At 37.8% G+C, this 24190-nt stretch overlaps 1 protein-coding gene across 1 annotated transcript; it reads left to right on the top strand.

Annotated features, from left to right (window-relative positions):
- The first annotated feature begins 4072 nt into the window (after nucleotides 1-4072).
- On the top strand, nucleotides 4073-21578 carry LOC116329697 (lysophosphatidylcholine acyltransferase 1). Its single transcript, XM_031751767.2, has 14 exons — nucleotides 4073-4570; nucleotides 9532-9671; nucleotides 10777-10991; nucleotides 14743-14855; nucleotides 14991-15051; nucleotides 15223-15281; nucleotides 16665-16699; nucleotides 17085-17139; nucleotides 17238-17320; nucleotides 18233-18358; nucleotides 18724-18877; nucleotides 19289-19387; nucleotides 19748-19889; nucleotides 20094-21578. Exons 1-14 carry the CDS (start codon nucleotides 4448-4450, stop codon nucleotides 20315-20317), a joined length of 1629 nt encoding a protein of 542 aa, XP_031607627.1. The 5' UTR covers nucleotides 4073-4447; the 3' UTR covers nucleotides 20318-21578.
- Nucleotides 21579-24190: the final 2612 nt, after the last annotated feature.

Below are 24190 nucleotides of genomic sequence, written 5' to 3'. Positions count from 1 at the left end.
TCTATTTTATTTCAGCCTCATTCATTCATCATAGCTGTTCATTTGTATTTTTCTTCTCTAAATTATCTGCTAGCCCTCAACTAGTATTCGAACTTATCCACCGTCATCACCATAGACTCAACCTTCTTTCATTTCATATTTGACAGAGTTTGCCTTCAGAAAGTGATAGTCAGCTTTACTGCACTTTAATTCAAAATTGCATGAAGCTGCATCCGTTTTGCATCCGTCTGGGTTGAAATGTGGTGGTGGTGATGACAACTAAAGCCAGTGAAATGCCTGTTTAGAAATGGCAGAATTTAAGATCCCATCAGAATCCTGTTGGAGACAAAAAAAAACCCTGTAAACTTAACTGGCTCCAAATTATGTTGATTGTTCACAAAACAGCAGAAACAGAGTGATAATTGTCCTGTTACAGGTTTCACTCTGCATACCTTACACATGGCTTTTGAGTAAACACCATATGCAATTATAGTGACATACTTATACTTGTTTAGGATGTTGAAACTTCATTTTTTTTCTCCCCTTCAAACAGTTGGAAGGCAGAGTTCTGACACCCGGTGCAAGTCACCACCTTGCACCTTTCTGTTTCCAAATGAAAACAATAGAAAAAATGCTGTATATATAAAATGTCCTGATAGTTGTGTATTTTTAAAATGTCATATGGATTGATTCAACACCGGCATTACAATTTTAATCAGTGGTGTAGAACCAGTTGTTAAAACGCATGCGGCAGCCCTCCAGGCCATAAGAAATTGGACAAGGCACCGGGAAATTGTCTCTCTTCTAGAAACAAGTGTTTTGTGATTGTTTACCCCATGTCTTTAAATTGGATTTCTTCCTTTTTAATTTAAGCACCTCAGCTATGGGATTGAAGGATGGAAAGAGAGGGAATGAGCTGTCGCAGAAATGGGGGAAACCTTTTCCCCTATTTTTCCCCCCTTCTCCTATCTCTCCATCCTATCCAGTATTAACCCTGTCTTATATGATTCCTGTCAAATGCAAATGTCACGACCTGATACGGTCAGCCCACAGGGCACTTTGGCTACATGCTAGTCTATACCCAAATTACAATATGAAGTTTAATGGTGTGTGCTAGTCTGTCTGTGCCTGCAAAATGAGCGTTATGTGTGTGTGTTTGTGTGTGTACGTGTTTGACTGGTTGTCCTTGACATATCTACAATTGGAAAAGCCATAAGCAAAAAAAAAAAAAAAAAAGAAAAAAACCAAAAGAAAAGAAACATGACTGCTATGAGAATGAGGAGAAATCAAGTGTCACAAATAAAGTAAAGCCTCCAACATGCATCATCATTTTTCACACTATGCTTGAGTACCTATACAAGCATGTACTTGAATCAATAGGCTTGCAAAAGGGAAACTTTAAAAACTGCTGTGCACACACAATGCAATGCAGTAAAACACTGTGGCAAATATAAATGTGATACTTTAAGTTTTCTGCACAGCGTAGTCTGTTTGTGTCGCGTCTTTTATTATGAAAAATAAATAACTAAATAAAAGTTATCTTCAAATAAACGTCTCTTAAACGTGTCAACTGCCCAGTTCACACCTTTGCTCTGACATGAATGTGTATTTAAATTATTCTCATGTAAGTACTTAAGACATACATATACACACCCTCTCATATTCTGCTCTCACTAGTGGCCTTTTACATCATTTGACATGGAAAGGAGTCAGTGAAGCAACTGATGTTATAACTCACACTTTTGTTCATTTTTGAGCAATAAAGCAAGCAATAAACACTGAATTAAATAACATGTCTTTATATATTTTTTTTGCTCCTCACTAATTTCAGTTTAATGTCATTTGTCAAATCTAGTTTGTCTAAAATATCTTTGGCAATTATAAGGAGAGTGTGATGACTGTTGAGAATCAAAGGAAATATAATCTCCCACTAAAATTAGCTCTTTATGTTGAAAGTGACGTGTATTATGAACTACATGGGCATCAACAGCTGTGTGTACGTAAGCATTTATACACATATCACTGAGTGTGTTGTCTTATACTAGTAAGTCAGAATTACTGTACTTCTGATGGCACTGTGAGGTTTTAACCACTAGAGGGAAGCATATAATCAGTTATAAATTGGCATTAAGGCAAGCCATTAAATAGGGTAAACGGTGTAAATATATATCACCATAAAAGTTCCCCAGATGATACAAACATTAGGACCATTAATTCCTTTATTATAACGTTTCTCAAACTTGATATTTATATGCACATGAAAGAAAATGCATCTAAACATGTTTGATATAGATACTTTCTAGAACTTTCTAAATCTTTAAAGCCATAACAAAAAGTTGCTCATTAGTTTAAAGTTTTCTTCACATTACGTTTTATTCTGACAAAACTGAGAAGGAAAATAATAAATAAATAGGAATTAATTAATTGATGACAGTTCTGTTAAACTTCCCCTGTGGGATTCTTAAATTAGCCACTTAAACACAGAATAGAAAAAGAAACATAAATAGCAAAAAACACCTCGATGCAGATTTTGGACAAGTTATGGAAACAAACAGAGTTTCTCCAAATGAATCTCCAAATGAACTAAAGCCTGAAAAAAGGGATGGAAAAGACTTATTTTGTTTGTTTATTTGAGAATAGTCACAATGCAAACCATTAGTTTTAGATTTCGTGGTTTCATACTTGGTTAGTTTACTGTGTGATGACCTATGTTTGGGACAAATGAAATGTGTTTGTTTTTTTGGATGTTATGGATTACTGAACTGATATGATATGTTGTCTGTATGTTCAGGCCTATGTCACCTTATTCATTAAAATTCAAATCTGTTAAAGTGAAACATGTACAGTTCTGCAATTGATCCATCTTTGCAAAAAAGACTGCTATCTCATACTTTAGAGGTTATTGTTTAGTTAAATTCTGTTCAAATTCACTCTCTTCTTCTTCTTCTTCCGGCTCCTCCTTTTAGGGTTTGCCAGAATGCACCATCTGCCACCATCTAACCCTATCCCTAGCATCTTTCTCTGTCACGCAAACCCTCTGCATGTCCTATTTTACTACATCCATGAATCTTCATTGTGCACTGTCCTCACCATTGTCTCACTGTCCTCATACATATCCTGCACCACCCCTCACATACTTTTGACTTCCTTATGCAGTACCACAGTTCCTCTCTTGGCACCTTGTCTTATGCTTTCTCCAGATCCACAAAGACACAGTGCAACTCCTCCTGACCTTTACAAAAATTCTTCTCCATCCTCAGGCATTTTTAGACAGGTCCACAACGACACAGGTCTGTCATTCACCCTTCATATTCTTCATAGCTGGCCTCACTCACTCTTACTAATCTTCTGCATTTAATGATTCAATAGCTGTCCTTCATCCATCCTCCCTCTTCATTCATCAGTTTCTCAAAGTACTCCTTCCAAATTCTCAACACGCTCTTCAGTACTCTATCTTTAATCACCCTGACCTGTTGCACATCCTTTCCAGATCGATCTTTCTGCCTGGCCAATTGATACAAGACCCTTTATCCTTCTTTAGAGTCAAGCCCTTTTCCTTTGCCACATCCCTCTTTGCTGTACACCTACATTCTCAGTATTCATGTCTATTTCCTTCATCCCCCTGCCCATCCCACTTTTTCTTTGTTAAGCTCTTGCTTTGAATATTTTTCCTTACTTCCTCGTTCCGCCACCAAGTGTCCCTTTTCCTCTGCCCAGCGGATACACCGAATTCCTTCTTGGTAGTTTCCCTTTCCACTTCTGCTGTACTTTTGCAGTCACGGGAAACTCTACATACACGCTACTCTACCATTCTACAGAACATTGAGGACGTTTCGAAAACATTCACATCATGAACAGTGTTGGGATTTTCTTTTTGAAATATATACATCATTATATAAATTTTAACCCAAAAGCAAACCGTATTTAGGTGTGCTTGTGTTATAAATATTTATTTTTTTAAAAAGTGAAACTAAATTAATAAATATCCTCCCAAATACAAATAAACAAACAAAACGTAGACCAAATTTATCAAATTATTAAAATTACGACATTTTTGTTAGATATGAACGCAACATCACACCATGCTGGGCACAGGGGATCGACATGGGTAAGAAAGATTGTCTTGCGCATGCGTGATGCAGGACTAGTGGAACAGCGGCTCCGTTAGCATCCAAAGCTAGCGGACTGGTTTGATTGGGGAGCACGGTGTGGAGGAAGGACTCCTGCGATATCGGCGACTTCAGACATCCCCAGCTAATCCTCGAGCCAGTCATCATCCCTCCATGCTGTCCAAGAAAGGAAGATAGCGTTAATAACCCTGCACTGCCAGCTCAATTAGCCACTGTCCAAGACAGATAAGGGACGCTACGTTTTGCGTGAAGAGCCTTCCTTTCAAGTAGAATCAGTTTTCTGACTGAAGTATTAAGAAATACAGCTGCAGCCACGACTAATATTACCTCTATAAAAAATGAGGTTGCCGAGTAACAGACAATGTGCGATGGAAGGAGATGGAAAGAAAATGGATCAAGCTCCACCGGTCAGAAACCCTTTTGTGCACGTCTTGAAATTCACCCCACTGGAAAAAGCAAAGGTAATTTTGTGTATGTGTTTGCACGCATTTTTAACCTATTCTTGCATTCATGCAGTTCTAGCTGCCCGTGGAACACTACCACTTTAGTGCGACACGGAGTCATACTGTCAGTTATTTAACTGATTCCCTTGATTGCATGCAGTCAGTTGAGCTAGTATTAGCTAGTCAGCTAACATTAGCTACATACATGTTGCTTTTTCTCCGCTATCTTGTCGGTTCTACTGCCTTACTTGAGTCCCCATTGAAAGCGCTGAGGGTCTTTAAAAAAATCGCCTTAATTGTAGAAAGAATATCCCATTTTACACACGACTACCTGATGTAAAGCTTATAAATCACTCTGTCTCTCTAATAGGAGAACGAAAGTCAGTTATTTGAGCATGGCTGCCTGTCCAAGAGGGGCCTAGCTTGTTGCTGTTTATTGTTACTCCGGCTATTAGAAATGTTTTTTGGTGGGTTTCACTAAATTGGATGACAACATTTGTGTACGGGGTTTATTTAAAATGCTTCTCTTATTTTTTGTTCTGGCTTCCTTGGTTGTCGCGGTTCAACTAACACGTGAGGATTTGGAGAAGGAGGGTTGTAAACCGGCAGACACGTTTTTTCCAACCCCCCTCCTGTCTACAAATAAAATGGGTTTCCCCACAGCTCTTAATGTTCAAACAATTTGCCTTTCTCGTTGAAGATGGAGCAAAACTTTGTAGCAGCTACTCGTCACTGCTGCTGCGCGTAATCAGATTTGGAGCTTTCGGGCTTCTCTGCAAAATGTGTTAATTGGAGGGCAAGTCAAGTTTGCAGCGACTAGGCTTCCACTGATCAGCTTCACTCAAAGTCATGAAACTGTTTAAATGAGAAGCACAGACATCACTCAGCGGAAATTTGAACCCTGCACAGATTTACACCTCTTGTCCACTTTTGCGACGTGTTGCATTAGGCACAGATAATGAGAACCTACAGTTCATGTTCTTGAAAACTGGAGCTGCTTGTGAATTAAAGGCACACGTGGGGCCCTTTGTAGTTAACCACATATGATCTCTCGAAATAGCTGACACAGAGATGTGTGTGCCTCTGTGCATGCATTCTGAGCATTGACTTGCAATTGACTGCTTATTCTTAGCATAGATAATGTAATATGTGCTGTGTTAGTAAACAATGTGGAATTGCAGCACGGCTATGTGTTAGGTATTTTCAGTAACACAGCTCAGTGGAATGGGAAGGCCACAGTTTCTGAATGAGGCAGCTCTGCCATTCTGCAATAGAGTATGGTGTCTTTATTTGTTGCTTTTTTTCCATAGAGACTGGAGGGAGAATTGAGAAAGTGTGGCAGGTAGTTGATCAAAGCCAAGAGAATAGGCTTACATATATTAGCCGTTCCTCAAGACTAAAACAAAAGTGTGGTTTCTCCAACAAGTTTAATATATAAACAAAAGGGGACGAATTAAAACCTCTTCATGAGACTTTGTGCATACAAGTGCACATAAAGGTTTGAGTCTAACAACTGGACCACTGATAAGTGACACTCAAAGAGGCTACAGAGAGCATCGTGCTCAGGTCTTGCTTTCACATCCACAGCTACTTGCGGAAGACACATTTTGGACTTTAAAATGATCAACCCACAGAGTCTGTTTTCACTTCAGAGAGAAAGGGAACTGCAGTATGTTCTCACTGTTTATTGTAAAACCGGACATTGTCACAGTCTTTCTAGTGAAACACACAAACTGAAGAAGTTTTTGAGTTGCATTGGTGTTTCACAAATGTGAAAGACTGGCTCAGTTGTATGGTGATAATTTAATTAAGTAATGGACAATAAGGATCAGAGGAGTTGCTGTCAAACCATAAAGCTTTAACTTTAAACAGTTTTGCAGGCTAACGGCTTGAGGACTGATTGGCTGTTAATGAATTGAGAATTATTCTGTGTTTGCACATTTTTAAAAGGAATAAATTCTTTTCACTGCTTTGCTGATGCATTTCTTAAAAAAGTTGAAGGTAAATTACTAATTCAATGACTTTGCTTGATCAACTTTAGAGGCTTTGTAATTCAATACTTACCCATTCAATCCACATAAAGTTGCTTATGCTGTGTCTGTAAACTTTCATATGCAGTTAATTAATAGGGCTGTTCGATATAACGATATTATCGGATACTAGAAAAATTCGTTTCAAATCGTTTGTTTGTGGTCGCAAAATAAACTCTTGGATCAACATCATTTTGATGGCTGTAGTGGCTATATTAATTTCTTAAAGTTACCCATTCAATAACCACACTACTGACGGAAAGCTTTTTTTTATGCGTTGTCGCTGTGTCTGTTTATTTTCACATAAACTTTCACAATAAATCAAGATCCTGTTGAGGCTTTTCAAAATTAGTCACGTGAAAGATGCAGAGTATTAACGGATGAGAAGCAAAAAGAGCCGCCAGGTGCTAAAAAATAAACACGCTGTGTAATAAATACTCACAAAGAAAAGCGGCGGCCGTTACAAGCTAAAAATGTATAGTTCCATGCATCAGTTAAAACACTCGACTCAGGTAGACGGCTGGAAACAATATGGCAATATTTTGTAATTTGATGTTCTTGATTAGATGAGATTTTGGTCATATCGCAGTACCGAGAGCTGATCAGTAGGGCGACAATATGGCAATATTTTGTGATGTTCTTGATTAGATTGCGGTCAGCCAATATTCTATTCCAAAAAACTATTCCTGAGAAACTCCCAAAAGCTGGTGAGGTGTCACAATGCATTCTGCTAATCTTAGCAGTCTGATTTTGACAAGCCTAACCTAAAGGCCCAAATCTGTCTGTGTACAACTTCTCATAATTGCACACAACCACATCATTAAATAATAATTCCTACATGAATGCCAGAACACAGGATTCCCTAGCAAAATGCTGCCCTGTATATGATAATCGCTGTGATTCACTACCTGATGAGCGATGATATTGTGGTGACTTTTTAGTATAATTAGAAGTTTTATGTGGTCTGACATCAAGACTGGGCACATCAGTGCTTTGGAAAACAATACCTCCTGCCCCTTCATAACTAAATGGCCTTCAGCATTTGCTGTACAGTATCCAGCCTCTACATCCACACTGAATAATATTACGAGGGGTATGATCCCGCTCATTTAAAAGTTGGAGTTTATAAATGTTGAACATGAAATGATTGTAACACAGAAAAGATTGCAGCCTTGCAGGTCTGATAGAGCATACAATGATTGGCAGAGCACTGCCTACTGTATTAGTGTTGGCATTAGCATTGTGAGGAACCATCACTGTTCTCTAAACCAGCGGTCCCCAACCTTTTTTGCGCCACGGACCGGTTTATGCCCGACAATATTTTCACAGACCGGCAATAAGGTGTCGCGAATAAATACAACAAAATAAAACTAGTGCCGGTACCGAAAAAAGAAGATTTATTCTTAACACACATGAAAAGACCCAGGAAAACCGAGTTAACGATAAAAACGATAACAAAATAACGCTGAAAACCTGAAAACCCTGAAAACCATACATTTCAAAGCCTCCTGACCAACTGGTCCGAGGTCCGAGGTTACGTTGTTTTAAATCACCAGCTTCATTTTTTTTTTTTTGGAAGTCCACTCACAGAAGCACTTTCTTTTTCTTATACTTTTGCATGTTAATAGTTCCAAATCAAGTGAACATTAAGGGTTTTCTATTTTTTTTTCTAACTCATCAGTGCTAAAATGAGAGGGAGTGGTTAAACAAAAACCCTCTGGGAATATGCAATTCGCTCTGATTTTATTTTTGTCAATGCTGCTAATTCAGAGAAGTGTTTTCCTGTTAATTTGTCGGCATCTCCTTAAACACAGGCTAAAAGCACTCTATTGTTTTTGCATTTTTGCTGGTATTTAAAAAAGAAAAAAAAAGTGAAACAAATGCACAAAAAATCATCTTTGAGGTTAGTGTGGAACTGTGTATAGCTGATGTTTAACACAGAGCTCACTTTCTTACTTAGCCTTCTGATACATATGTGTGATTATGTGGTTTAACAATATAGATTGTTTTCAGCCTCTTGGGACTTTAATTAGGACAGAAAAAAGATTCATACAGTCTGTTAGATAAAATTTTTATATTTGATTACATTACATCATAAGCCCTAAAATAAAGTTTGGGATTAAATAAGTTTTTTGGTACATTGCTATACCTCTTAAATTCCAAAGAGTCCCTTTACTAGCATTGCCTGTTGACATTCATGTATTCCTGTGTTTTGAATTGATCTTTCAACAGTGCACAGGTCTAAGTCATTCTTAACAACAAGCACCCCCACCCCTCTTTTTTGAGAATCTGTTTGGCATTTTAAAATGCAGTTAAAACTGAATTTGCTGTTAGATAAGAACTCTCTCCTGATAAGGTAGGCCACTTAGACTTGATGTTTAACAGCAGTGCTTGCTATCAGGACAAATATTGACAAAAGATAAGGTGTGCTTATCAGGGTCATGAATAGCTTTTAAATAAACAGTCATAACTGAATCTTTAGAGTGAGGCGCAAGAATTATCAGAGCCTCCAAGAATGCACAACTTGCTATATAACATGTCAGCTTTAAAGGATATTGCTTATGAGTATAGGTAGTAAACCCATAAGACAAATTTGTATTGCGTAGTCTTAAATTATAAGAGCTATGTTTAGAGGCCATGCTACAAAACTCGCTGCCATTTATACTGTGTAGGACACGCATATTAGGCACGAGTTTGCATTTGTGCGTTGCTTATTTTACAAACACACACAGTCATTTTACTTGTTTGAACTGCAGCCTGAGACCATTGTTGTTCGACCATTACAGCTCCAGTTTGGCAACCTGAACAGTTATGAAGTTGCTGACATACCCATCCTACAAGAGATCACTTCAGTCATGGATTCATTCTGTAGGCTGAATTCGTTTACAAATAAGAACTGTAGCAGTATAGAAAATAACTGATCTTTTTGCTTTTTCTCTATTTTAACAGATTGCATTAATGACAGTCACGCTATTCCCCATCCGTCTACTCATAGCTGCATTCATGATGTTGCTGGCCTGGCCTTTTGCCTTCATTGCCTCAGTGGGGCGTTCCGAGACCACCGTTGAACCCCAGTGCCTCTGGAGAAGGTGGGTGTTTTTTAATGTATAGCTTTCAATAATTACAACAAAAAAAAAACAACTGGTAGAACTGACTCAAAATTCAGTAATTAAGCTGGAGTGGCTCTATAGTGTAATGATTTGCACATTGGCCTAAGAAATAAAAGATCCCTGGTTTCCCTTTGGAGTTGTGGGTATCCAAACTATGGCGACCCTTCTTGAATGAGGGAGTTTAGAATGCAGTGTCTAGTACCGCTAAACTAATGTGCATTGTTATGGTAGATTTGTGATGTGCCTACCTTGCATTACTCATTTTATGTTTTCGAAGGAACTGCACAACAAAATTTGTCGAAGTATGTGACTTCCTATGTTTGTTGAGTTTGTACGATAGCATCCAAGTTCAAACATGTTTTTGCCAATCTAGCACATGGTAGTTTGAAAGGCGTCTTTCTATAATTTAGTTGTGGAGGTGGTGCCCACTTCCTCCTGGCATTAGCCAGTAAAAATTTAGGAATTTATTGCTTTTAAGACAAGAAACAATCGCATAGTCATGAGCATCTTTAATATCAAGTTTAGGTTGGCTGCTGACAGCAGGCCCTGTAGGGTTAAAGCACACAGTTCCCCAGCTAGTCTTTGCTGTCTTACTCACTTTATGATGATACCAACCAAGCGCTTTTTGTTGAACTTAAAGTTCTGATGTACTTAAAGTGCTGTGTGTCAAATAGAAATTTTGTGATACTTCTGGTAAAAGGTGTTTTTAGCAAAACTTACATTATAGCTAGTTTCTTGATTGGCCTTGACTGGAAAGATGATGGATATATTTCTGTCTTAAGTTGTGAGATCTCACCGGTAGTGTTAGTGAAGAAACAGCATGAAAAGTAATACATTTGAAGAACTAGACCCCACACTGTGCATTACAGGCGGTTATGGTGTCAGTTCCCTTCTGGTCACCACTTATTTACAGTGTTTATTTTCCATAGCAACTTATAAGAGTTCATAATCCTGTGTCCCTTATGACTCCTTTGCGAAGATTGATACTGCTATTTTAATAAACTATGCTATATCATTTAAAGTGTTTTCTTTTATTTGAAAGAAGTGAAAAGTGCTTCTCACACATGGATGATCTTGTTTCCAGACTGGTGGACATCATTCTGAGAATAATCATGCGAGTCATGTGGTTTGCGGGAGGGTTCCATTGGATGACTGTGAAAGGGCGAAGGGCATTGCCTACAGAAGCACCTATCCTTACCCTGGCACCCCACTCTTCTTACTTTGATGCCATCCCAGTCACCATGACAATGTCCTCAATTGTCATGAAGGCTGAGAGCAAGGATATACCTCTCTGGGGAAGTAAGTAACCCCAGCACCACCACACACATGAACACACAGGCACACACAAAAAAAAATCTCATTGCTCATGACAGTGAGTTACTAGATACATTTCAGCAGCACGTGAGGGAAAGATGATATTTGTGGTATGTGGCGTGTACAAAGGGGAAGATTATCAGTACAGCATCAGTAAGACAGTTCCCATAACTTTGCTGCCGTTACAGTCAACAGGGGATTTCCCACTCTGATTTGCATTTAATTTTGATGAGTTAAAAGCAAGTGTAGCTTGGTTTTTGTTCACAGCAGGTGCTATACCTCAAAAAAAGACAAAGAAAATACAGATGCTATGCTGTAATGAAAGCAGATATTATACTCCAGAACAATACGTTGAGTTTCCAACTGTGACTAAACAAGCTAATTTTGTTAAAAAAATATATAGTCAAACTTGAGCATTCAAGTTTGACCTTATTTTTTTATTTTTGACTTTATTTTTGACTTTATTGACTTTATTTTTACACTGTACTCACAACATTCCTTAACCCACAAACATGTCAAAAGGGGCCAAGTCAAAATATACTTGTCTGGATAAAAGACACTCAGACTAATAATTTTTAATTTTATTCATAGCTAGACATGGATCCCACAAAGCCAAATGCTTATTTAGATAGCCGTGTGGCCTTGTCTTTGCACATCCTAGAGTGACATCCAGAGGTCAGGCAGGACTTGCTTAGACGCACTCAGTACAATACTATAAGTCAGATCCTATCAACTAGCCTGCAAGTTCAACAGTCTTCTCAATTGCCAGTTCAGTCACCGGTTCTTATGTCCCCGTGAGCAGAACATGCTGTGAAGGTGTTTATGTGTTATTTTTGCCTTCCTTTCTCCTCCTGCTCTGCCTGCTGAGTCAGTAATTAGCCACATTGTTAGCTCCAGGCTGAGTGAAGCTTGGCCAAGTTAAAGCAGCTTTACTTGTGTTGCAGGATTACGACCATATTTCAGCATATTTGTTTATTGGCAAATTGTCCGTTTAAACAATATGCAGTCAGCTATTATGATTTGGATTAGCTGGGCTAAAGTGTAAAAAATGCAAATGAATGCATTTGAAATTGTAAAAATATATTGAATTTTATACTGTTATTCTATTGTTTCTACTATCTCAATATTGGCTTTCCCTAAAATGTTAAAGGGCCTCTAATGTTCTTTAGGGTGACAAGTCCTTTTGGACTTGCAGTAGGAACCAAGCACCAGTGCATGGCCACGTGGAATCCAGAATAAGCATTAAGACCTGATCAGCCAGAATGACGTGTGCAGAGCGACTTGTAGGGTTCTTGCGAGAGATGTAATCCCTTCCTGTCAGCAGACAGCTCACAGTTGAAATCATTTCTTCTTCTAGTCATGGTCTCACCTTTTTCTTTCTTCATTTTGTTTCCCTTACTACTCCTAAACTTCTATTTTTCTCTTGACTTTCTGTATGAGCAAAGAGAGGCTTTTTTTTTTTTTTAACCTAGTCTTTGTCTACTCAGTTTCCTGTTTGTCATTGCACGTGTCCTTTTGCACGTCTACGTGCACAGATTGCACATATTGGACAAAAATTTAAATCTGTTCTTTCAGTTATTATGCACTACACTAATTTCACAGCATTAAGCAAGAGTACTTTTTGGCTGTGAAATGAGCAGTTTTGTTGTTACAGCACAAAGAGCACTGTAGATGTGATGTTTGATTAGAAAGTGTTGAATTGTAGAGAACGTCAGAAGGAACTGCATTGTGTCTTTGTGGACCTGGAGAAAGCATATGATAAGGTGCCAAGAGAGGAACTGTAGTAGTATATGAGGATGGTGCAGAACGTGTATGAGGACAGCAAAACAGTGGATAGCTGTGCAGTAGAAGTGGCAAACGGGTTCAAAGTGGGGGTGAGATTACATCGGGGATCAGCTCTGAGCTCCTTTTTGTTTGCAGTGATGATGGACAGGTTGACAGATGTCATCAGATAGGAGTTCACAGGTGACATTGTGATCTATAGTGAGATGAGGAGAGCAGGTGGTAAAGAGCCTGGAGAGAAGAGGGATGAAATTCAGTGAATGAGAGGGAGATGGGTGTAACAGTGAAGCTGTGATGGTAGATAAATTTACACTCCAGCGGTTAACCAGCCAAAGGAATAGACAGTGCTCTATAGATGTGAAGAAGAGAGTGCAGGTAAGGTGGAGTGGGTGGCAACAAGTGTTAATGTTCTCATTACACCTGATAGGGCTTAGAAAAACAAATAAATAAATGATCTAGCATTACATTAGCCAGTTGCTCTGTAGCTGATATTATGCACACAGTTATCTGGTTCAGCACTGTTGTTGTAGATTGTGTCAGTATGTAAAGGTTAAAGTTTCAGTTTCAAATGCAGGTGATCATCATCAACCAAGTCAGCAGTGGACTGATAAAAGCTCCAGCGTGTAACTACTGCCAGCACAAAAACTGTATCACTGTCAACAAAATAAAAAGAATCATATAATATAGACGGACATAACAAATAGTCATACAGCCACCATTACCCCTGTTGTCACTGGTTGTTTTCATAGATCGATAGTTGCACTGACCATTACTGTTGTTTTGTTGTGCTCTGAATTGACATCGCAGCCGGAGGTGTTTCAAATCAGTTATCCCATCATCTGACGATGGTCTCATGGTCATGAGAACAAACTGAAAGGGCTGATTAGAGGGCTGGAAGTTATGTCCTGTGTATTTTAGTGCCACCTTCTGCCTGCTTAGAGTTCCTACAATGGAAAGGTGGCTTATATTTAAACATTAGATGAATCAGAATCAGAATACTTTATTATTCCAGGGGAAACAGTTGCTCAAGGCAGTAAGAAAAGTAACTACTTAAAGTACAATATATTACAAAATTGTTCTTATAAATACAAATGGCTCTAATATATAGATATCCCAATATATAAAACAAAATTTAATATGGATAAAGTTTCAATTGAGGTCCCTCTCTTATCATACTTATTTTGTTATTGTCTCTGTACAGTATGTGTAGATCTTAATAGTGTGCAACTACTGCATTGTGTATTTGTGCTTTAGATGAGGAACTGTACAGAAAGATGACCACAGGCAGCAATGATTTCTTGTGTCATTCAGTGGTGGATTTGGGTAATCTTAGTCTGTCACCGACTGTACTCCTGTGACTGGCCAGCAGGTCACTGAGTGGGTGGGGGTTATTGTTCAGCATTGGTTTCCTAATCTGTCTTCAAAAGGGGAAGTTGACATCAAATGGAACACGACTGTGTGACAGTTTTTGTTCCTTTTGTTCCTTGTAATTGTGTATCTCCTTCCGTATATTTATGAGTTATACTCACTGAATAAAGTACACCATTAATTTTTTTTGACAGCAAAAGGAAATGCAAGTACAATGTAAGATGTATTTAACAGTGTAAGATATATTTAACAATCCTGCAAACCTGTTGTGGATCTTACAAATTTTCATGAAATTATGCATTTTTGCTTGAAATGTATCTAATCCCAATCATTATTGGATACTGTTTTTCCTTTGTTGTGTTAAAAACTTTAGACTTTTGATTGAGTTTTGTGCTAGCAAAAGATGATATCTCTGCCTGATTAAATTATTCTGTGTAGTGAAGCATTTGTGCTTTTTGATGTTTGACAGTTTTACATTTATGATTGTAATATTTATTGCGGTAATATAAGTATTTGTTGTTTGCAGCAATGGCTTCTCAAGTAATTTCTATCTGAATTTTCTCCACTCTCTTCCTTCTGCTTCAAGCTTTGATTAAGTACATCAGGCCGGTGTTCGTTTCCCGGTCAGACCAGGACTCCAGAAAGAAGACTGTGGAGGAGATCAAACGCAGAGCCCGCTCTGGTGGAGAATGGCCTCAGGTAAGTTGGTGCAAGATAGAAGTTATGCAAGAGTCATCATGTTGCACCTATTAAATGCATGAATGCCATGATCTGTTTTTACCAGACATTGCTGTAAACATCAATCACTAACTAGTTTCCCTCTCATACATACAGATCATGATTTTTCCAGAGGGAACATGCACCAATAGATCCTGCCTAATCACCTTTAAGCCAGGTAAATGCCCATGTTTTCTTTTTTTTTTTCGTTTGTTTGTTTTGTTTTGTTTTTTTAAGTGTGTAATTGCTATTCTAATTTATTCTTAGACCAGCATGTTTCCTTTACAAATATAACAAATGAAAACTAGTCTCCTGTCTTGTTTTTGATGTTGTTTTTAAATCCTTGTAGGGGCCTTCATCCCAGCTGTACCAGTGCAGCCTGTGGTCATTCGTTACCCTAATAAACTGGTAAGTAAATTGGTAAAAGGGTTTTTAGCAACTTAAGCAACCGTTAGACTTTTTGTCATTAGGTGATAGATTAGAAATAGGAGCTGTGAAATGTAGAAAAAAAAAACAAATCTAGAATTGTGTACTGTGGCCTTCATTCATTTTATTCAGATAAGCACTCATCCCGCTTTTTGTTCTTCAAACCAATTGACTGTTAACCATGATGCTTTTGTTCTGGAATTTTCAAAGATACCTAAAAAGTTTTGTTGATTGATGCCATTTTTTTCGCCATTTTTTCCTCATAATGGCACTATTGGCTTTACTTTTATGATGCCGAAATTCATGCACAATGATAATAACTGTGCAGTAACGCAATGATGCACAGCAAGGCAACACAGCACCATTTTCTTAGAGTTCTGCTGATATCACAGCAAATTATCTTACTATGACTGCAGAATTTAGTCATTCAAAAGCATAACAGCTTTCTGAGACATAATTTTACATATGAAAATTATTTCTGATAAAAATGAAGTCAGTGTCCACAGCTAGAGGAAAGAAAAGGGGGGTGGGTTCCACAGCTTTAAAGAGTTAAAAACGTTTCCAGAAGAACTTAGTTTTTAAGCTATATAAAATCACTCTAGCTGGGGAAAAAACTTCAGTGATGCCCATTTTGCCCGTGTGTATTCTACTGCAAAGCATTAGAACGAAGCACAGAAACCAAATTTTAATAACTTCTAGCTAGTCTGTGTGAATATTAATTCCTGGGCTGCCTCATTTGGATGTAATAGGTGTCATTGCATTAGAACAGTAGACTTTTTAATATAATGATAATAAAAAAAAATTCAGTCTGCCATGAAAAATAATGGATTTTGAATTTTATTGACACACATTATGTTACAGTGTTTACACTTAAGGGGCTAAACATAGCATTTCCTACATTTTGGAGCAACCTTATTTTGGAAATGTCCATAAAAGGATAAAAGCCTTTCAAAGTTTAAAAGGCTACAGAATCATTTTGTTAGCACAATGAATCTCTTAGCTTTGGAAACCTAAGCACTTATCCAGGTGAAATCTAAAGCTAATAAATGTTTTTGCTCTGAGTAAACATGTCAAAACTGTAACATATTGAAGCCCGTATGAAATGTTTGTTGGGGGTGTCTGAAAAATGTTTGTCCAAACTGAATTTTAATGTGCTGGAGTTAAGTATTTCATTGCACACTTAACTTACCATAAACTAATTACACTGTAATCATTTTTAAACTGATTGAGAATAAGCTGCATGTGAAAAAGAAAGCTGGGGCGAAGTTATCACTTGAGCCAAAAACAAAAAGATAAGTGCGTTTGAGAGACTAATAATGTGTCTCTTCTTCATGTGGTTTATTTATTTATCTATTTTTTTTACAGGACACAATCACATGGACATGGCAAGGCCCAGGAGCGTAAGTACAGAATTTCACACAGTTTCTTAATTTAACACTTAGTTACAGTATGTAAAGAATGTACAAACATTGTTTTAAGTCAAAATCAGACATAAATAAATCAAGAACTAAACTCAAAATGACAAGTATGGAAGTTGCATAATATTTATACACAATCTCACATGACTTGACAATTTGACAGTGTTTTAATTAATTTATTCTGGCACATTACCTTAAGCTTTCCCAGCTTGAACTTAAATATTAAAGGGTTTGAACATTTGTGTTCATGAAGAAAAATAAATAAACAACAAGAGAAAAGTAAAAGAGGTTTTCAGTTGACGTGTAGTCTGTGCAAAGCTCTCCTCTGTAATTTTTTTGTTGTTGTTGATGTCCTGTTATTATCCAGATTCCAAATTTTATGGCTGACACTTTGCCAGTTACACAATGAGTTTGTGATAGAGGTAAGTGTGCATTACTGTCAATACAGATAATGGTGTATCTACCCATAGAGAGATGGTAAGGATTTTAAAAAATATATTTTTGGGGGGGCTTTCTACAGTTTCTTCCCATCTATACACCCTCAGAGGAGGAGAAGAAGAATCCTGCACTCTTCGCCATCAATGTGAGACGTATCATGGCTAAGTACGTTGAAATAATTGATCATATTATATACATTTCAACAATTTATGTACACAACACAAAGTTGACTGAGGTTAATCTATTATTCCTATTTTGCCTCTTCATTTAAAAATGGTGATACAGCATACGTATGTCTGTCTGCATGTTTTAAAAGTAAAGGCATTGCAGAAGTGCCTTAATCATTCATTACTTTTAATGGCCAGCAGTGGGTGAGCCCTCTAGCTGCAAAAGGACATCAAGTCCATTGCTATATGACAGTAGTAAACACTGAGATTGTGATCTCAATTGTCAGCTTCAGATCAGATTCTATACAAAACAGTGTAATACATTTAGCAAATTAAGGAGAACAAAGCAGAGTAACAAGTCACTACCCTATCCCACAGTTTTAGTCCAATCCGATGGGCACTCAGGTTTACACACAAAGATGCAGGCCCATTTTATAAACAGGCTATGTTTTTATATTTTATGTGTCCATCACTGTAGGGCTTGGTTTGTGAAAGGGGTAAACAACTTAAGGCTGTAAAGTTGTATTAATCCACATCTTTTAGATTTCCATTGATATCTAATCATTAAATCAAGTATACACTGTTTAGAAACTTTGCATTTTTTTAAGTATAATAATAATTATATATATAAAATACAATCGTAAATGAATGGGAACCACCTAGTTATCATTGTCTTATGCTGTGTAAAGGCTATACTTGCCTGCTAGATTCCTACATTTTGTGCATTATTGCTTTGAGCTACAAATGGGAAACTTCAGCTCTGCAGATTCATGGAGAAAACTTGGAACATTGTTCTCAACTTCAAAGTAGATGTATCGGGTACTTTTTCTGCGTTATTGGCCTTAAGCAAAGTTCGTATTGATTTGCACAAACTGATGTCCCATCATTATCTCTCCTGTGTGGTGCACAGAGCCCTGGGGGTACCCATCACAGATTATTCATTTGAAGACTGCCAGCTGGCCATGGCAGAAGGCCAGCTGAGGCTGCCAGTCGACACCTGTCTGCTGGAGTTTGCCAAGCTTGTCAGGAGACTGGGGTGAGTCATTCAAACTTTCCAAGGCAATAAACCTATCAAAGATAACTAAGTAAGGGGCACAAGGGTGAGGAAGGCAAAATATTCTCCCAACACTGCAGGGACTTTACAGGGATTCAGGGTTTTGTCTAGCAGAGAATGAAAGAGTCAAAACAATGAAAAATATGTAACTTGTTGGGGATAAAATGCAAATGAGTAAAACAGAGCACAGTAAATATAATATAGTATAACTGTAAAGTCTACAGAGTTGTCATAGCTTGCTCATTCTCAGATGCACGTCTTCTCATTTTTTTCCCCCCGTCTCCTTGCTTACACTGTTGTTCTTATGTTATTATTAAGTTACCCGTTTCTCCCTCTCACTGTCCCAGATTGAAACCACAGAACTCTGAGAAGGTTTTGCAGGAGTATGGGAACAGAGCCAGGAAGCTGGAGGGGCAGAAGCTGGGACTGGAAGACTTTGCACACTTCCTCGATGTGCCAGTTTCAGATATGCTGCGAGACATGTTTGGTCTTTTTGACGAGGTAAAAACTGCAGCGACCTTTTACTGACAACCATGATTGCTCTGCAGTCTTTCACAGTGGTAACTGCTGCTACTTGAGTGCATTTTGTTTTATTATTTTCACGTTTTGTTTTTATTATGCAAATGCAGAACAGCAGTTTTAGAAAAATGCCCAACTGAAGCAATATTCGTTATAGTTTGGGGCGTGATTGAAGTAGTCTGATGAGAAAGTGCTTCTAGAAAACTGGATTCTATGCGCTTTCTTTAAACTAAACCCAGTGTGCATATTTGCATAATGGAACCTAAACAAGAAAAGATTTGTTGCTGCAATGTGTTTTTGACCTAAATGGCTATCGGCCAGATGCTTCTGTGAAACATAACATTCTTGCTCACAGTCTGATTTCATTTTTATTGTGGTCTCTTGTCTTTTCAGCATGAAGATAACAGAATGGATATTAGAGAATATGTGATAGCCTTATCTGTTGTATGCAGGCCTGCCAAAACTCTGGAAACAATGAAATTGGCCTTTAAGGTAAGATTTATGCTTATCTGACCAACTGGCAGAATAGTTTTGTGCTTCATAAGCACCAGCATAACATTTGCCCCATTAACGCATCTTCTGGGTAGTACATTTATATTTGTCCCATATTTCAAAGCCTTTCAAAATGCTCGATGAAGTGTGCATTTAGGGTTTCACTGAAGCCGATCAGTTACTCTGGGTATCTATAAATCAGCTTGATGAAGTAAGGTGAGAAGAGCATAATAATCTTCTCTTCTTACTTGCTTGATATTTGAGTTGAGCAAGGACTGTCACCTTATATGCCGTTCAAGTGGCCCTAAAGCAAAGCTGAAGAGAAGATGTTTTAATCTTATCATATTTCATCTTCCCCAGATGTTTGAGGCAGAGGAGGATGGTGCCATCACAGAAAGCGAGTTAGCAGTTATACTTAAGACAGCTTTAGGAGTGAGTCACATCAGTGTGTCACATCTGTTTACCGCCATCGACGTGGACGACACAGGGAAGATCACATTTGGTAAGAGACCGAATAAAACGGCCATAAAAATATTTCACTGTATTCTTTTGAGCTAAAATTAGTTATCAAAGTGAGTTTTTTCCCCGTCATGCATTGGATTAGATTTGGCAACCAGGACACTTTATTTCAAGATGCCCTCAGTCTCTTGGCAGTTTTTCCTAATGCTGCCTTTGTCTCTGGCACCCCCATGTGGTCTTTTCGCAGACAAGTTCAGAAATTTTGTGGAGCACCACCCAGACTTTGCTGAGGACTACCTGTACACAGAAAACACAGACCTCCACAGTGCTCCCTACAATGATCACCAAACCCAGCCCAGCCTGTCGACACTGAAAGTGAAAGGAGCCGCCACCAGCAAAACGGCTAATGGTATCTGTCCCGAATTCAGCGACCACGATGGTGCAATAGATGGACTCAAGAAACACAACTAAAAGAGTTTAGAGAAATTGGATGGGGAAAGCAAACCCCTCTCCTGGTGAGAGGGGTGTTGTGTAAGGGGAGCTGTAAATTGCTGAATAAGAAGGGACTATCTTTCATTAATCGCAAATACAGAAATCAAGTTTACCATACCCTTTTATTACTATTGTATCCGTGAAATATGAGATTTTCAGCCTCTAAAAAGTTTATTTTGTTACTTTTTTTTCCCTCTTCCATAGTAAGATTTGTCAGAATGCCAAACAATGGCTGTTTCAGTTACAATACTTGAATACTTGAAGCGCAGGCACATATTAGGATTTCTAGGGCAAATTCTTTTCCCTCTGAGTATGGACTGTCCTTTTGTTTGAGTTTTTTGTTTAACATATAAATGAGGGGAAACTGAACAAAATGAGCCCCAGTCATCTGTATTTGGTTATCATTGATTTGTAACTTTTATCCATTTCCTCTCTTTATGATAGCTGCCTTTGAAGTAGAAAGTGCAGAAAGGATGGGCTCAAGTTAATTTAAGCAGGACTGAGGATTAAGTGTTGAAAAAGGAAGGCCTGATGGTACCAGTGACAACTGTTGGACTACTTGGAGTATTTAGCTTCAATAGCCACATTTGAGGTTAACTCGGGTCTCTGCAAGTTTGTGGTCGTACTTTCTATGAGCCGTGTGTGTGTGTGTGTGTGTGTGTGTGTGTGTGTGTGTATTTGTACATAAATACAATATTTGATTTCGCTCAGGGTTCAGAGACAAAATTGAAAAACTTGTATGATGTCACAATTTTTGGCGCTCAATGGATCATATGCATGTACATTCCACAGTTTGGTCATTTCTCACCCACATACATTTTTTTTTAAAAATGTTTTAAAAGAAATTGCACTTGGACCAAAAATGCATTTGATGATTTCACGTCACCTTCTAGGTTTGTACTGTCCTTTTGAGCTAGTTGTGTAATGTTGAAACGAGTGGAAGAACATCACTGTACGTGACCGCTGAAAGCACATTCAGTTAAGTAGCTTGGTTGGATATTTTAAAGGCAAAAGTGTATTTTCTGCATTACACTGTTATCCTTGTAGGACCATATTATTGTCAATTAATCTTCCCTAATAACTTCCAGGATGGAGTTTGCTCCTTAGTCATCTGTAACATTGTGCTTCATACACCCCAAGGCATGTTTTAGATTCAAACACCTTTGCATTTAATGATATTTGAGGGACCAGTCTGTTGTTTGAAATGTCCGCCTGTAATTTTACTTTTTGGTACCCCCTCCCCTCCAGGGGGTCTGATTTAGTCACTCAGTAAGGGGCTGAGGTTGTGATTTCAATGTTAATGACAGTGAAGGAATTTAAGTTTAAATAGTCCCTCATTTAGTTCTTTGGTCAGATTTTTTTTAACATTTTATTTTGGAAACAAAATGAGGGATTTTGGGAGATTATTTTAAATCACATTCCCATCTCATCTGTGATCATGGATAGTGTATATGTATCCCATTATGGCTTTCAGTGAAGCAATATTTCACATCTCTTAAGCCTTCTCAAGATATATGCTTTTGAAGAGTTCTTATATGTATTTTGAATATTCCAAATGCAGGACATTTTGTGAATTTTTGATATACGTATATGACTGATTTTTATTTTCACTGCCATGACAAAGATCTGTGATCTTCTCTGCAGATTTTATTGATGACAAATGAGCCACATTTTATTTTTCTTTGTGTAATAATGCAGTTGTTTTTGTGCTGTATTCCTCCTACACTATGAAAGGTTTATTGCTATATTATTACTATTCGTGATGAGCTCACTCCTTAGAAACAAAATGCAGATTTCATACGGAAACCGATAGCCTTGAATCTGTAGAATTTTTATGCGAAAATCAAGAATGTATAGACAATCTTGTCACAATCGGAAGCCACTTGGCACTGATCTCCAGTGGACATTTTCCTAAGGAATTAAGGTTTCGAAGGTTTTGTTTTCTGTCTTTTTCATCCCCCCAGCCCCCCCTTCCTCCTTGTTTTACTAATGTGTGATGTGTGCAGGTTGAACTAAGTAAAGTGTGAGTGTGTACATATGTTGAGCCCTGAGGCGAAGAACCGCCACATGACGGGCCACATCATACAAACACTCCAGACTGCACACACGTCATGACAATCTTTTGGTATTGTCTCCATACTTTGTCTTTTGAAGTTTTATCAATTTGTGCTTGCACTTTAGTAGCTTTTTCTTCTTAAATATTTCACATTGCTCTAAAGCATGTTGCATTTGTAGACAACAGTATTGTAGATCATTTTAATGTGATTATTTTTTTCTCATGTATTTGTTACAGTAAAGGGAGCACAGAGAAAAGTATAGATCACAAAGAACCCCCCCCCCCCTTTTCCCTTTTTAGGCCTACTTTTCTGCTTCATCTCAGGATTGTGGAAATTTTGTAGCCTGAAATTGAATTTGTGAACTTGTAGGACTTGGCATCAGTGTAAAGATTTGAATGACTTAAACCTGTTTGCACCGTGAAATGGATAAGTATTAAATCTACTTCTTAGTGATGTGATTTTTCTAATGCACAGTTAACAGTTCACTCTGTATGTTTGAAACCATACTGTTTTTGTATATAAATGGGGGTTCTTATTTTGAATTACGGCTGAAACAGAAAATCAATATTTCAGCACCTGACAGAGAATGCGATTTATTGAGCCACATGAACCCCTCCTGCAGTTTTACTTTAAATGGAAAGCTCCACTGGACGGTCAGAGGAAGATGATGTACTATGATATGTATTCAAGTCAAAGATGTGCTTTTTATATAGTCAGTATTTATATTCAGAACAATTCTGCATTGGGGCTATATGAAAATACTATTTCAATTTCCTTTCGTGACTTTTTTGTCTCCCTCCACTCACATATTTTCATTTCAGGTACCTCAGTAGAGGCAGTTTTTTTTTTTCCTGACTTTGTATCAGTCTGAGAAAATGTAAACCTATGAGAGAACTTGTATGCTATTACTGCCTGCTTAAACAGTTTATCCAACAGTGAGCCTAAGACGAAAGACTTGTGTACTCTGAAAGAGTGATATTATCTTTCTGATGGCTCACTGTATATGGACCATGAAACTAAACTACTTTTCTCCTGTAGCTTTACTTCAGACTTTTTTCTGAACAAGTTTTTGTTTTTATTTTGTTAATGCATTTTGATGATTGAGAGTTTTGAATTTGTTCAGGACTGCTATGATATAACTTGTTAATGTGACTCGCCGATGGAATTAAAGAAGCATCAACACTCCTCCTGTCTCTGTCACAGTGTTATTGGGTCATCCTGTAACAGGTTTTATTATGTGAGGTTGGGGTGCAATGACTTCTACATCAGTGCAAGAAAGCCTTTGCTGTGAAAAAATTCTATTTGTAATTATGAATTTAGCTTTACTGCATGTTAAAGATATTGAGAAAAGTATAATTGCAGCATCAATTTTGAGATTGTTTTAATCTTCCATGTATGGCTTACATCTATAACCGTGAATTATAAGGGTGATAGAAAGGTAGTTAGGCCACATGTTCTTACAGTCATCGATTTTCTTGACCTGTTATTGCATAAATGCCTCCCTCTTGAGGCAACACAGAGAAAATGCGGTGTTTTTTTTTTTCTTTTTTTAAAGTCAAGTCCAGTATGTTGAGCTGTGTAGTAGGCTGCATGACGGAGACTGGGGTAGGAGAAATCCATAATGGTAAAATTTAAGTTAAATATCTAGCAAATTATGTGACTTACGGTAAGTTGAGGTCATGTTTATGAAATGATTAACACAAGTATATTCAGCCATTTAATTTCCCTCCACCTCACTTTTTTGTCAGACATACTTTAATGTCTATAGAGAGGTGACCAGTCTGTTCTGTTCACC

Source organism: Oreochromis aureus, linkage group 11, assembly GCF_013358895.1.
Source record: "Oreochromis aureus strain Israel breed Guangdong linkage group 11, ZZ_aureus, whole genome shotgun sequence".
Taxonomy (NCBI): domain Eukaryota; kingdom Metazoa; phylum Chordata; class Actinopteri; order Cichliformes; family Cichlidae; genus Oreochromis; species Oreochromis aureus.
The sequence above is the reverse complement of the archived record's forward strand: the minus strand, read 5'-3'. Positions and strand labels throughout refer to the sequence as shown.